The 14,792-nt window shown below is 56.5% G+C and overlaps 1 protein-coding gene and 1 long non-coding RNA gene across 6 annotated transcripts in view; one reads left to right on the forward strand and one right to left on the reverse strand.

Annotated features, from left to right (window-relative positions):
- MAGI3 (membrane associated guanylate kinase, WW and PDZ domain containing 3) overlaps positions 2,822-14,792 on the forward strand; it is a 64,381-nt gene continuing 52,410 nt past the window's right edge. For 3 of the 4 annotated variants that reach the window (XM_021376968.1, XM_021376969.1, XM_021376973.1), the window contains exons 1-2: positions 2,822-2,926; positions 3,202-3,307. In XM_021376968.1, the coding sequence (XP_021232643.1) occupies positions 2,837-2,926; positions 3,202-3,307 (196 nt within the window). In that variant the 5' untranslated portion in view covers positions 2,822-2,836. Of the gene's footprint in view, positions 2,927-3,111; positions 3,133-3,201; positions 3,308-14,792 lie in introns of those variants that run through there. The other variant, XM_021376970.1, reaches the window with a different exon arrangement.
- LOC110388121 lies at positions 13,170-14,786 on the reverse strand. Of its 2 annotated transcripts, none has more exons than XR_002432792.1 (2): positions 14,645-14,786; positions 13,170-13,727 (listed from the first exon to the last, which is right to left on the reverse strand). It is a non-coding gene; the product is annotated as an uncharacterized LOC110388121 (long non-coding RNA). The 2 variants fall into 2 exon arrangements; XR_002432793.1 differs by lacking the exon at positions 14,645-14,786 and adding an exon at positions 13,875-14,271.

A 14,792-nucleotide genomic window follows, 5' to 3' on the forward strand; every position in this document is an offset into this window, starting at 1 on the left:
CATGTGGTGAGTCCTTAAATTTCTGTATTAGGTAACCTGTGTTTTCCATAGAGCATAAAGCCCCCCAGGCCCTGCACTAACGCTGTTAGCCTGCTCCAGCCTCCAGTGTTATCCAGCTCCTCAGAACTTCCTGTAAATAACAAACAAGAACGGTACACAACGCAGTTCTCTTTTCATCTGTTAAGGCAGCTTTAAGGTGGGACTTAGTGCTTTAAGGTGGGACTCTGAGTGCTTTGTTTCAGAAGTTTAGATAAACTTTTCTCTTTAAAAAGCTTTTGTGTTCTGCATGTTGCAGAGAGGCACGTGTGTATTTCTCACAGCTGGCAGTTAAATGAACTCCTAAAAAGAATGTCTTGGTGAAAGGTGTGGGATAAGTTGGAAAAGCCTGTGCTGAATGCTCCAGGAGCTGCACCATGGCTTTTCTGTTCCCTCTGCACAGCCAGGAAGCACGTGCAGCTTTGTCTTTCATAAAATAGCAGGCAGGATTCTTGCTCTCTTGAACTCTGTAGTAGTTCCCTAGGCCACGGGGTGGTCGGGATGTGTAAGTATTTGACAGGTGAGCGATTAAACGTGACAGGGGAGAACCACTATTGAAAATCCAGCCCTTGCTGAGAGAAATAGAGGAAGCGCAGAAACTTCACCGGTTACAGTGGAGTACACCTGACAAAATTAGGGGGAAGGGCGTTACAGAGACTTGTTCTGAAAAGTTGTTCTTCTGGGAAAATACATCTTGGTGTGTCAGGTGTTGTGGTCCCATCAGTGATGGGCTTTCAGCAAGACACTGCACTGGGAGCTGGCTGCTTCAGTGCCTGCAGAGCTCGGGGCTTTCTCAGTCCTGGTTCTGTTTCTTGCAAGCCATGGGCTACGAACCAAAGTGAAAACAGCTGCGTGATGTATTTTCATAAAGACAGAAAAACCTTTCCTGGAGCAGGCCAGGTGTGTCAGGCTTCCCACTGATCCGTTCCTACAGAGCATGTGTGACTGAGGAATCTGATGCAGTCATGCAAAATCACAGCTGAAACTTTTGAGACTGGGGAATAGTTAAGTAAAAGAGCCAGGAAACGCTGGGAATAATACTTTCCCACATCTCTCTGGGCCTGAATAGTAGATCTATGCAAATGAGCAAGTGTTATTAAGGGCTCTTACCTTTGCTTTGAAAGCAACTACAGTTGCCTGGGTAGCCAGCAGCTTCAGTGGGAAGAGGATCTAATTGTCTTCAGCCTTTGTATAAAGTGGGGAAAGAGGTGTGTGAAACTCTTCTTGGCCTCTGACATCTGAACTGGCTGAAGGGCTTACACGTAACGTACGTGCTAAAAGAAGAATCTTATGTTTGTTTCTTTCTGGTTTTATCTTCTCCAGGCTTTTCCCTCCCAGGCAGCATTTAAGACGTTGTGGTTAGATTTTCTCTCCAAACGTGTTCCTGTTGCAGGAGCTGTCAGTTTTAATTGAAATGAGAAAGGTCAGGTCATAAAACTACAGCAGCAGCAGAGCTGCATCCTGTTGCACTGCTGGCTGCAGCGATTCACACAGGCTGATGTGGCAGAGCTGCTGCTTAGCATGTGCAGAGCCATGGCTTCCCACTGGCAGGAAAGCAGCCCCCTGCTGCTGCTTGGTCTGCCATCATCATTTGGCAAATGATGAAGTTTCCCTTCCGTTCCTCTCTCCTTCGGGGTTAAGCTAACGCAGGTCTCCCGCTGTCGCAGTGCAGCTGTTGATGTTGGTGTGCACGAGGGGCATCCAGAGCTGAGGTGTTCATAGTGCACAGCTCTGCAGGACGACCGAATTCACACGAGGTTGGCAAGATGTGGTTAGCCAGGAGCAAGGCTTTAACATCACGCTGTCTGAATGAGAACCAGCCGAAGCCTGAGCTCTGAAAGGCAGCTAGGAGTTAAAGCTGCACTGATTCCTAGGATAATTGACCTATAAAAGCTGCCATCGTGAATTAGGACACTTGCATCCTTTCAAGAGCAGTGGAATCTCTGTGAAGTCCATAAGCTAGTTGTAAATAGCTGTAGCTTGCAGGTGGCTGAGCACCTAGCATTGTGGAAAACACTTCCTAAGCAGGCCTGCACAGAAAGATGAGCTGTCTCTTCCTAAGCCTTTCTCCTCCAGGAGGTATGGGCAGTGCAGTGGCCATTCTGCTTTCATGCAAACATGGTTTCTTCAATCAATGCCAAAGTGCTCGTGGCAGGGAGCTGGGGGGGGGGGGCAGTGTGAGCAAAGCTGCTCTGGTTCCCTGTTGCTATTTCCTATTTTTTTTTTCCACATAAGAATGTATATTTTGTATAGCATGTGTAATATATGTTTGTCTATTGTAACATACCTTCAATAAAATGCTATATACACCGAGCGTCCGTTGTCATTTTCGTTAGCCCGTGGATTAAATAATGTATTGTTGTTGAATGATATTGAATTTTTATAGGGAAGAAAATCAAGTCACCTTCATAAAGCAGGTTCAGGTGGGATTCCAGTCTTTTTAACATGGATGTGACACCACTCTTTTGCTTTAATGATGGGAAGAACACCTGGCATTAAGCCTGGCTCATGAGTTAACTTGCACACATGGCAGCAAAGTGGTCCTGGCGTTGTGCAGCCCTTCCTCAGAGCCTTGCCCACCAGCTGCTGTTCTTCCTACAACCCTGTGTAAGTATTTTTTTATTATTATTATTCCTTTGAATACCTTTCCCTGTTTCTCCCACTCTAATTCTGTGCTTGTTCCTGTTCTGACCATCACCTCGGCAGTTCCTGTGCTCTGTTCTGCATGCTTCACCATTTCCCCTTGGCAGTGCGTGCCCCGTGGGGCTCAGCCTTGTGTCCCTGCCCAGCTCTGTGCTGCATGCACGGTGCCTGCCAGCGCTGCTCCCCAGGCAGGGCAGCCTCACCTTTGTGGGACCTTCACTGCAGCAGCCACAAAGCAGAGCTGGCCGTACGCAAACATTATTTTGCTGTTCCATTTCGTGGCCCTAATGCTGCGTTCCTTTGCTTTTCCAGCGAGGGTTAAGGGGCTGCCCTTTCCCTGCATCAAGGCTCTGGGCTCTGCGTGCGCCTGCTGACCTGGGTTCCTGGCTGCTGGGAGCTGGGGATTGAGCACAGCTGCCTGCCTGGCCTCTCCCTGCTGTGAGAGGCATGCTGGTATTTATGCATTCACACGGTGTCTGCAGCTCGTTGCATGCTCCCGTTTTGAAGCTGCTGTCATTGCAGGAGGACGGCCCCGGTGCTGCGAGGCTGCAGGGAGCAGAGGGGACCCCGCCTGGCCCAGGATCAGCTCAACACAGCACGCAGGAAAAACCAGCTCTCACCTATCTGGGTAAGTTCAGCCCTCCCAGGTTTGCTGTGCACATCCCAGCCCTGGCACGGTGTCAGAGAACCAGCAGCTATTGAAGATAAGATCATGAATAGTTAATGCTCTCAGTTACCCAAGCATATTTAAAAATTAACGCCGCAGCCTGGTTGAGATGAGATTAAAAAAAAAACAACAAACTGGGTCATCAAAGGGAGGGAAAAACAGAAAACAATTGCATCTACCCTTGGGCTTTGCTAATGACTTGAGTTTTCGTGGAAGATCCCGTCCTTTCCGTGCTCTCCCTCTGCACTTTGCAGTGCGGCTGCACCCGTCCTGGCCCTGCAGTGCTCCCAGCACAGCTCCGCCTTCCTCCGCTCACTGTGGGTGTTAGGGAAGGGTTCTGCACCAGGGGGTGCTGGGCACAGCGTGGGCTCCCCGGGGCAGTTCCCTCGGGTGCTTCCCATCCCACACCTGGAGCCCGGCTGCTTCTGGACCCGCTGTGCTGCACGGGGCGGTCACGGCAGCGGTTGGGGTGGGATGCAGTGGGGCAGAGCACTGGCAAACACAGAGCACGGCTTCTCCTTATCCCTGTTATCCCTGCAGCTGGGAGCAGGTCCGGCCAGGGTTCCTCTCTGCAGGGAAATGGAGCGTGATGAAGACCGCAGCTTATCTCGTTTTCTCCCCACGAGAGGTGATCGATCTGCGCTGCGCAGGGTTTGTGCTGATTGATCCCTAAGCGTTTATTGGCAAGCAGGGGCTCGCACCCGAGCTCTGGGGCCTTCTCTGCCTTTCTCTGCCTGCCTGGGGGGCTGCCCACCCATGCCCAGGGCCCAGCGTGGTTCCTGGGCCGTGCTCTGTGCCACGTGTCACACTGGCAGCTGCGGGGTGTCTTTGTGAGTTGCCTCCCTGCTGCAGTTTCCCTGCGCTGTTGCTGGGTTTTTCCACAGGTCCTGGCTGCATTTCATGCCTGTGGGGTGCTGCCAGCAGCCTGTGCTGTGCAGGGCTCCGGGTTCTGCCATGTTCCATCTGGGGCAGAGCAGGGTCCTGGGGGTCAGCGCAGTCCCCGGGCTGCAACTTGCAGCTCTCGCCTCCAGCTCCTCCCTTGGCAGGGGCAGATCTCCCCTAAATGACTCGTGTGTAACACGGGCTAACAGCTCAGCTCCTCGCATTGAAGGTTCCGTTTCATATTGCGTTTAATGTCCCAGCTGAAGACTTATGCTTATAATTCGTCCCAGCATTTAGAAAAATCTCCCCCCCCAATCCGTGCTCAGATTTACTGCTGCTCCGGCCCTGCCCAGCGCTGCTGTGATTTGTGGTTTGCCACAGGGGATCTCAGGATGCAGAAATAAATGTGCCCCGCTCGACTGATGGCGAGGAGCCCGCAGAGCCCTGCCAGGGCAGGATGGATCCCTCCAAGAAATTTTAATTAACTTAAAACAAATGCCCAGGAAAGGGCCAGCCATTAGCTGCTATTGCTTCCTGAGACTCGTCTCTGCTAATTAAGCAGCGTGGCAGTGCAAATGACCTACAGATAGCGAAGCACCGAATTTGCATTTAAATTAAAAACCATATTTTTTAAAAATAAAGGTCTCATTACGGCCCAGTTGTTTGTCTTTCCAGCATCCCCACGCTGACCCCCCCCCCCCACCCAGGGATGGGTGCTGCAGTGGGGCATGGGCACCTGGCTGCCCTCGGCCCTGCTGCACTGCCCAGCCTGACAGCTCTGATTTCTTTCCCCTGGTTAGAGAACATGAGGTTTTTGACAGCTGCCTTTGCCATTACTCTTCCCTTAATGCTGTTGTTGTTTTGCGTTACTGTCAAATCACATCTTATTAAAGTTCTTCCCATCCTGTCGGCAACGGATGAGGAGCGTGAATGCCCGCGTCATCTCCGGGCTCTGTCCGGGGCAATGGTTTTCCATTATTGATGAGCGGCGCTGGAGGATGTGACCCAGCCGTGCTGCGGGCCTGGCCCATGCCAGACCCCCCCGGCAGCTCTGCCCCACCGGGCACGGACGCCCCACGTGGGCTGGGGGCTGCTGCACGCGAGCGGCCGCGCTCCTGCCCCAGTGCAGCGCCCTGCGGTCCCAGGGCAGCGTCCGGGGGAGGAAGCCCAGGCGGTGGCAGAAAGTCGCTGTGAGCGTTCAGTGCCGGGCTGTGGGAGGGATCGTGGTGTGCCCACAAGAGCAGGGTCATGGAGGGCAGGGGGGCCCTTGGGAGCCCCGCAGCGTGTGTGGGTCCGGCGGCCGCAGGGTGCAGGCGGTGATCGCACAGAGGGCGGCACATGGGGCACAAACCACGGGAAGCGGGCGCTGCCGGGACAGGGCAGGCAGGGGGAGGGCAGCGTCCCCTGGGTGCCGGTGTCCCGTTTCCAGCGCAGATTCTGATCTGCTGTTGGGCTCTGGTTACGCTCTGTTCTTTGGGAGCTGTCACACCTCTGCAAAGTGGCTGACGCTTCCCACGGCTTGCTAAAAATTCCGTGGCACCAGAGCGGTTCCTCTGGCTTTGTTCAGCTCCTGCCAGCAGAGCACAGGGCACACGGCTGGGAGCCCGCAGCACCGGGGGCAGGGGGGCACCCGGTTGGTTCTGTGGCAGAGGAGCCTGGGCATTTCTCATGTGCTCGCTCTGTCGCTGCCTAAAAGAGCCGGGTCGCGGGGCCTGGGTCTGCACCAGCCCTGGGTGCTGGTGCTGTGGGAGTTGCTGCTTTGGCTGTTGGGATCCCGGGTCCGAGGGGGCCATGCGCTGGTGGCACCGTGCGGTGACGGACGGGGCCGGGATCTGCACACTCAGCAGCAGCCCAGCAAAGCGGCTTGGTTGGAAGTCACCGCAGCAAGCACCACGTTTTTGCTGATGAATCTCGTTTGTCAATCAGCTGTATGCCAGACTGGTAAATAATGCATCTTACAGATGAAAACAGTGTTCAAATCAGGACTGGAGCAAGCAGCCCGTGCTGCAGGCGCAGCCGGTCCTGTGCAGCAGGGAGGGCAGGCGCAGCGCTACCTGGGAGCAGATTGCCTTCTGCACTGCTTTTCTAATTGCCTTCTTAGTTCCCACAATGTATTCCGTGAGCTTCTCCCCGAAGCATAAATCAGGGAGAGGCTTTGGTGGGAACGTGAAGGTACGAACTCAGAGCAGCAGGGGAAGCCGGAGGCTGCTTAGTATGGGAACCAGCACAGCCCCTTCCCAGCAGCACTCAGCCACATTGGAGCCCTTGCACGAAGCACATGTGCATGGGGGGCTGCTCGTGGCGTGGCTCTGCTCGGGAGCTGGGGCCCTTTGTTGGCAGGAGCCCCAGCAGCTGGGCAGCCCCCAGGAGTGGGGCTGGGCGCTGCGCTGGGAAATCAGGGCAGTGCTTTGGGGAGCTTCATCATCCCCAGGATCCTGACAACGCGGGTTCTGCCCATCCACGGAGCTGTCCCTTCCGAGCAGGCTGGGGGAGGGAGTTTGTCGATGATTTATTTCGCGCTGTTATTGGAAGCGACTGCCGGTCAGCAAAGCGCCGCGAGGCAGAATGGAGCAGCCTGAGGATGGCTGGGAAAAAACGGGTTCGATTCCTTGAATGCTGCTAAATGGGTTGGGAGTCGTTAAGGGCTGATTACAAATCTGGACGGTTTCCAGGAGCAAACAGCGTGGGGCGCTCAGGGTGCTCGTGGGCTGCTGCGCACGCTGGGCTCTGAGCTGCCATCCTGGTGGCCAGCGGGGCGATGCCCTGCTCCGATTCCCCCTGGCTGCGTCTGGATCCTCCAGTCCAGGCTCCACATCCGTGCAACTCCCGCTGAGCTTCCGGCTGGGAAGGAGAGATGTAAGGTCCCCGCTGATGTTTGCCTTTGATTGCAAAGGGCCGGGAAGCAGCAGCAGTGTCCCAGCGCCGCGGGGTGAGCTGAGGTCCCTGCAGGGCTGTGCTCCATGAGCTGCTGCTGGGTGTTTTTCTCCCAGGCACTTTGCAGTGTGGGGCCGAGCCACTTGCACCCAACAACCACGGGCTCTCCCGGGTTTGGTTCGAACTCCAAAACTGATATTCCACAAAGGTAATTTTCTGCTTCTCTGGCTCAGTTCTATTCATCTTTTAGAGGGTAATTAGCATCACTTCAGTGTTCTTTTATGCCCAACTAATTGCACCTTGCTTCAGGAGCGAAAGTTAATGCCTCTCCGTTTGGGTTAGCGCAGCAATATGTGATTAAGGGTGAGGCCAGGCAGAAAAGTGAACCACGAGTAGCGCTGCCTGCCTGCTGCTTTGCGGCGGGGAGATTTCCCATTGCCCATCGGAGATGCTCCTGCGTGCCCCTGGTGCAGGGGACGCACCAAGCACAGCGGGCAGCACACAGCAGCCAGTGCCCCACACAGGGGCAGCGCCACGGGGGAAGGGAAGGGGCTGAGCATCACTGAGTGTCAGGGAACCCCACGTGCCCGGTGGCTGCTGCCTGGCACCGGGGGCTGCTGAGCGGGCGGCAGCGGCTTTGGTAGCGTTGAGGGCTGGAAAGTAAATGCTTGGTCCATCAATCTTGTCTGCTTTAAAGTAGGTTATGTATTTTCAAAGCGCTTTAGTTCTTAGGAATTTAATGTCGCGATGTCAAATTTTAAGACAAGCAATTGGATGCGGAGCGGGTTGTTACTGGAACCTGAGATTCGAGGCAGGATTTGCAGTGCTGTGCTGGGGCTGCCGGCGCTTTGTTCCCTGCAGGTCCGGCTCTGGGGCGTTCACAGACAGCGCTTCTGCGTGGGGCTGCCCCACTGCTCCTGTGCAGTGCCCTGTGCGGCCGGAGCAGAGGGCATCGCCGCAGCAGAAAAGTGGGTGAAGCTCCCTGGCACCCCGTGCCCCGCTCCCTGTGCTGTGAGCACGTGGGGACTGGAGCCCTGCAGCTTTCTATGGCCTGTGCCGGGCGTGTTGGCTAAGAGCAGTATTTGTTCCATTTGATGATGGGGGTTTGCTGTCTGCAGCCCCGACCTTGCTGTGACAGCAGCAGGTGAGGAGGCGGCTGTGCCCGATGGAGACTGAGAGCGTATCGGCTTTGCTGTTTTAATTTGCTTATGACCTGGAGAATTAGCGGGGAGGATCTGCTACCCCGTGGTGCACTAATGGCTCCTGCAAGCCAGGGGCTCCCAGGGGAAGGAGCGCTGTTTACCGACCTTTCCTCTGCGTGCTTTATGTAATAGCACGCTCCTCCAAACCTCCTCAGCGTGACCGCCTGCTCCTCTCCTTTACTCATCCCATGGCGTTTTCCTCTCCACGTTTCAAGGACACGAGGGAGCAAGGCGAGGTGCTGAAGCCGTCCTTGCAGACCCCTCCTGAGCAGGGAGGGAGCGGCAGGAGAGAGGAGCTCCGTGCCCCGAGGCGCCGCTGCAGGACGAGGGCTGCAGCTCACCACCTGCAGGCTGCACTCAGCTGAGTCCTGCTCCCACCAGCAGCACCCGACAGCTCCGTACCCCCAGTAAATCCTGGAAGGTTTCCTTCCTTTCTTTCCGTGTGCAGGCCCTGTAAGCTCCCTCACCTGGCTGCTGCTCCGTCAGGGTTTTTCCCTCGGATGCTTTCCTGAGGACGGCTGAGGTATTAATTGGCTCTCTGAGTTTTCCACTCCTATTATTAAAAGAAATCTTCCCGTGAGGTAATTCATGAATGGAAGAGATGGCAGAGAAACTGCGCGCACAGAGCAGCCCCTGCCTCTGTCTGCAGGCTCCTGTGAGCTGAGGGGGAGCTGCAGACGAGCACGAGGCAGCGTTGCAGTTCCGCTTGCCGCTAGTGCTACTATGATCCACGAGCTGTAACAGACAGATCTTTCCAAAGCTGCAATAATAAATCATAAATATTCATGGTGCTTCATCACGAGGCAGCAGCAGCACAGGAGCACCAATACCCGACCCAGTTACAGCACCCGAGGTGTCCGTGCTCGCAGGGTGCAGGCGCCCACCCTGGGCCATGAGCACCCACCTGTTTGCACCCTGCTTCGGTGGGGCCGGGCCACGAGGAGCAGCAGCCAGGCAGAGCAGTGCTGCACTGCACAACCTCCAACAAGTCAGAAAATGAGCCTTGAAATCGACACCGAGCCGAGGCTGAGCGTGTCTGCTGAGATGGAAATTGAGCGGCAGCAATGTGACAGGGAGGAGGATGTTTCGGCTGGGAGCAGTTTCCTGCTGGAGTGCCTGACAGTGCTTCCAGGTGAGCATCTCATGAGCACGTGCTCACTCAGGAAAGCCATGAGGAGCTCTTGCAACGTCAGCCTGCTCCTCTGCAGGGCCCCGTGAACGTGGCCTGGTCCGGGTGATGCTCTGTGGTGCTCAGGACCCCCACCCGCTGTCATCACACACCCACCTGCACCAAGCACCGCTGCGGGTTGTGCCGGTGCAAGCCAACACACCAAGCCTGATTCAAGGCACCAGGCAGCGTTTGATGTGAACCTGCAGTTAATTACATCTTCTTGCTAAGAATTATTGAGTAGCCAAAGTTCCGAGCTCCGTAATCGCATCCTAATGAATTGATGTGTCAACTCGGGCGCCTTCGGTCAATACCGAAGTTCTGCAGCGCTCGGTTCTCCGGCACGCGGCACCAGCTGGGAGGGCACGGCGGAGCTGTGACGCGTAGGGGCAGAAGTGCCAGCATGCTCTGCATGCCGGGAATGGGGCTGCCCAGCCAGAAACCAAGCTGAGTGAGGAACAGAAACGCCAACGCCTGTTGACTGCAGCAAGAGATGGAAGCAAACGAAGCCATTTGTTACGAGCTGTCGTGACTGGAGGAGGCCGGAGCCCTTCCCGTGCTGCTGGGAGGAAAGCAGGGCTGCGAAGGCAGAGGGTTCCGAGGTGATGCTGCATTGCTGCCGTGGCTCATTGCAGAGCTCTGCTCAGAGCCACCGTTCTTCGTGTTTGCTACCAAATACCACCTACAGCTCCCTACAAAGCTGTGCGTGTTAGTTAACCTCATTAAATCCTAAAGGATTAGTCAGCTGTTCCTCAGCCACGGAATTGTTAGGAAACATCTAAAGCTCAAAGTTACGTGGCTTGGAAAGTGATTTTCTAATGCGCAGACTTCAAAGGAGTTTTGAAATCCTGCAGTGTAAGGAGACAGAGCAATGTTAATCCACCGGAGCGCTGCTTAATGACCTGCTTAATTTCTGTCCTGATCGGGCTCTGAGCAGCGGCTCTGTGCCGTGCGGATCCACGAAGCTGCTGTGACATCCCATGGGTTCCCAAGGAGCCCTGTGCTGTCCACGTGCTGACAAAACCTGGGAGCACTGATCAGGTCCCGCAGCGCTGGGGGGAAGGCACCGAGCACATCGGCCTTGTGTTCTGAGCACTAATTCCAAAAGCGGAGTAAAACAGAACACGACCTCAAGAATTTGAGATGTTATCATGGAGCGGGAGGGAGCTAAAAACAGCAGAGAGAGGCTGGGACCCTGCAGACCTCAGACCTCACCCTGGCACGGCCCCGTCCCCCCAAGCCATGCCTGGACCCCCCCAGGTGCAGGCTGTTGTGTCACCCGTAAATGAACGCCAGGTCGCTTGCTGCACGTGGTCTGTCATTAGTGCCGGGCTATGGAAAAAAAAAAAAAAAAAAAAAAAAAAAAAAGAAGCCTTCTCTAAAACTTTGATCAAAGTTATTTGGTGTTATTACGGCTTTCTGTGATGTGGGTTTTCTAAGCAGCAAGTAATTCTGCGCTTATCTCGCTGCCTTTGATAACGTTTTGATGACGGATCTACTGAGACTCCAGCTGCATTGTTAACGCTGAGAAGGGAAGAACGGGGACGCTCGCTCCACGTTGAGTCTGTGAAAACTCTTGTGTGGCGTTGCTGCTGCTTAAAGACTGATCTGGGGACGACGAGATGTGTTAATGGCACAGCTGTGCACAGAGCAGTGCAGGCAGGTTGGAGCGATGCCGCTGGGAGCACGCTGACCCCCAGCCCCCTGCAGTGTCCCTGCAGGTGGGAGCGCTCCTCGGGCCGCAGCCCAGCCCCCTCCTCCCCATGTCTGCTCTGCAGCGGGAGCATTGTGACCGGTGGGGCCTGGGGAGCATCTCACAGCATCGCTACACCCAGCTGTGCTGCTGCGATGGCAGTGGTTTGTTTCTGACAGACAGCAGCAGGCCTTCGGGTGCCTGTAGGGCCGGGTGCTGGAAGGCAGTGATGTGCAGGAGGGGGCACCCGCTCCCAGGAACCTGGATTTTCCTTCTGCATCCTGCAGGGAAGCTTGCAGCTCTCTGTGAGCGTGCTCTGCTGCTGCTTGCTGCCCCAGCTGCTCCAGTTGGGGTGAAGACAGTGACTGGTGGGAGCCGGAGCCAGGCAGGAGCTGGGGATTACGTGTGTCAGGGGCTGGGACAGGCTTTGGGGCCGCGTCAGCTCTCCCAAATCCCTGCGAGCGGGGGCTATAAAACTCGACAAGGCGGCTTCAGCTATTTCAGATCCCATTACAGATGTAAAACCACTGACAGAGCTGAACTGCTTACAGCTGCTCACCCAGCTCCTGGCAGAGCGCTGACACCAGGGGAAGGTTCAGGCAGGGGATTTAGCGAGCGATGCTCACAGATGTGCAGAAATGGAGGGCAACGGCGGAACCGATGAGCACTTGATGAAGCCAAGAGCTTGTGAAGTTCAGTTTGGTTTTGGTGAGCTCTTAGGAGGCAGCATTTGCAACAGGTGAATCCATTCCTGGGGGTGACTGTGGAATCGTGGACAAAGCTCTCTCTGCAAGTGGGTGCACCAGCCCCGAGCCCGGCCAGATTCCCAGTGCCCGAACTGTGTGGCTCAAGGCACAGGGTGCTTCTGGATCTTGCAACACGTGGATGTGCTGCAAGGAGCGGAGCTTTGCCTTCACCTGGCCCAGCTGGCTGAGCGCGCTGCAGGCCGGGAGCTGTCAGAGCCGAGGGCTGCAGACCCTGCTGCTCCACGTGGGGCTGGAATGGAGCAGTGCTGCTCTTGCTGCCTGGGACAGCCTCGAGCCGGGGCACGCACCGTGCTGTCAGCACAGCTGATTCGAGGTATTTTCCTGCGCATCCTCTGTGAGCGGGTGACAGCCTGGAGCTTGCATATGGTCCCAGAGCATCAGTGTGGCAAAGCGGGTACATCTCTCCAGGGATGCTGCTCAGTTCTGGTTAGCAGTGGGACACGCGCTGCTCCCAGGCCGTGCTGTGGCTGCACATGCCCGGGGGTGGCCCCCAGCAGCACCCGCAGTGCCCGCCTGGCCCCACAGCCCTCGTCTCCCCTCGCCACCTCACAGCACCCACGGGCTTATCCCTCCCTGGCTGTTCCGCAGAGCGCTAAGCTCTAGATCCAGCCTTAAATGCTCCATTACTACATTTAGGCTCTAAATCCAACACGGAGGCTTCAAACCCACGCTCGGCCGTGATTCGGTGTGACTGCACGGCTCCCTCGCTTCGCTCTCTGGGTCTTTATCTCCGCTTTGCATTCCTAGGCAGCCGCAGCGTTTGATCGCATCGCAGACATTCAGTGCGCGTCCCGGAGCGAGCGGCACAGGGGGATTTGCATAGGCTGCCTCCTGATTCACACTGACAAGGCCTCTTAGTTCATCTTCTCAGCTCTTCTGTACAGAAAGCTCCAGCAGCAAGCGGCTGCACTTACAGCGCACGCAGAGCAATCCCCGTGGTTACCTTCTTTATTTCAGACACTCGGTGCGAGCTGCACAGCGGATGAGCGGTGCCTGGGAGCACGGCGCCGTGCTCTGCACACCTCTGCGTTACAGCTGCTGCTGGGGCTTGCAGAGCTGTGTTTGCAGCTGGGAAACTGAGGCACACAGAGGATGTGACTGCGACGAGTTCACTGCGATGTCCTGCCCAAACACGGTGCATTCCCTGACCCATGCTCCTGTTGTTTGTCAATGTTATGTGGTTATTTATGAGTCGGTCAGTGCCTATTGGATGCAATGATCACCAATTAATATCTGCAGTGCCCCGGGGTGTTTTTTATTTGTGTAAAGGGGGGAAGAGAGAGGGGAGAAGGACGTCGTGATGGTGTCATTGCCACCGCTGTTCTGGGTGTGCACGCTGTGGTGATGCACGGAGCAAGCACCGGTGGGGATGGTGCTCCAGCTCCAGGTGAGGGCTGCAGGCAGCAGGGCTCAGCCAGGCCGGCCCAGGTCTGCATTCACACCTGGGTTTGTCCTCTGGGCTTTACCGGAGCTTGCCAGCACGAGCAGCAGCATTGCAAGCCTTGGGCACTGGGATCGACTTTGCAGGAGTCCAAACGCAGCACCACGATTCCCTTTCTGTCCTCTCCAACAAAGTGTGTCTTCACGCTCTAATTAAGCAGCAGTCTGACATGTTTTTGCTGGTTTGATCGCTTTTGAACTCTGACAGTGTGACAAAGCAGCTGCGCTTCCCCGCACCGTACAGCTGCAGCCTCGGAGCAGCTCCTTCCCTCGGCTGTGACGGGGCAGGGCTCAGCCCCTGTCTGCGTGGCCCCGCAGGACAGACTGACACCGAGCGCCGCTCTCAGCACCTGAACTGCAAATCAGAAGCGAGAGCATGAAAACCTTGATGCATTTAACGCTAAATTAACTGCTTTGTTTTACGTAAGAAACACGTTATGACACACACACACACATGAAGCTACAGCAGTTTGGGCCTCGTCACGGGGCTGACGCCTGATACCTGGCAGTGTTCTGTGCTCACAGCCCCTGGGCCTGGAGCAGAGGAGGGGGAACACCCAGCACAGCTCCAGCTCCACGGTATGATCCCCGGGCACCCGCAGCCCAGAGGAAACCAGCAGATGAATGATTAAAATACGGCTCAAAAGAAAAGCGATGTGAGCTATTGTAGGCGGACAGACACAGCTGTTAGCAGCTGCTGCGAGCCATACAGGAGCAGGCCTGTAAAGGGACGGGGCTCTGCAGGAACGGGAAAGTGGGTGGTAGCAGAAGTTGTGTTTGTTACGAGCAGGTTCTCGGCGGTTTCTGTGCTACGCAGAAACGAACCATTCGCGGCCGTTTACCATTGCAGAACACCCCGTGCTGAAATGCGACTCCTGCACGCTGCTGTGCAAACAGAGGTGAGCGCTGGGGCGCAGCAGTGCAAACAAACTCCCATTGTTCTGCAGCTGCAAACAGCGCCCGGGCTCCGCAGACACCGCGCCCTCCGGTCCGGGCGGGGCACGCGGCCCCGGGACGGGGACATCCCCCGCGGGACCGCTGCTCCGGGACCGGGCACCGCGCACGGAACGCAGCGGGAATTCGGCTCGGAAGAGGAACGCAACTGAAGAGGAGCGGGCACGGAAACGCCCACCGAGCTGCAGCACCGGGCCTTCCTAGGATTCGTTTCTGGCCTTCCCCGCGCTGACGGCAGCCGTGGCGGTTCGCTCGGGCGCTCCGCTGCGCTGCCCGGCGCCCGTACCCCGCGAGCCCAGCGGCGGCACGGACACGCACCGAGAGAACAAAGCTCGCGCCGTGTGAGCGCGCTGGGTCCGTGCCCCGCGGCAGGAGAACGGGACGCGGCTGCAGCTGGGGACGTGGCTCCGCGGGCCCCGAGCCGCACACCCGGGCAGCGCGCGGGGTCCGCACGGGGGCACCCCCC

The sequence above is a fragment of the Numida meleagris genome, chromosome 25 (assembly GCF_002078875.1).
Source record: "Numida meleagris isolate 19003 breed g44 Domestic line chromosome 25, NumMel1.0, whole genome shotgun sequence".
NCBI classification, from domain to species: Eukaryota; Metazoa; Chordata; class Aves; order Galliformes; family Numididae; genus Numida; species Numida meleagris.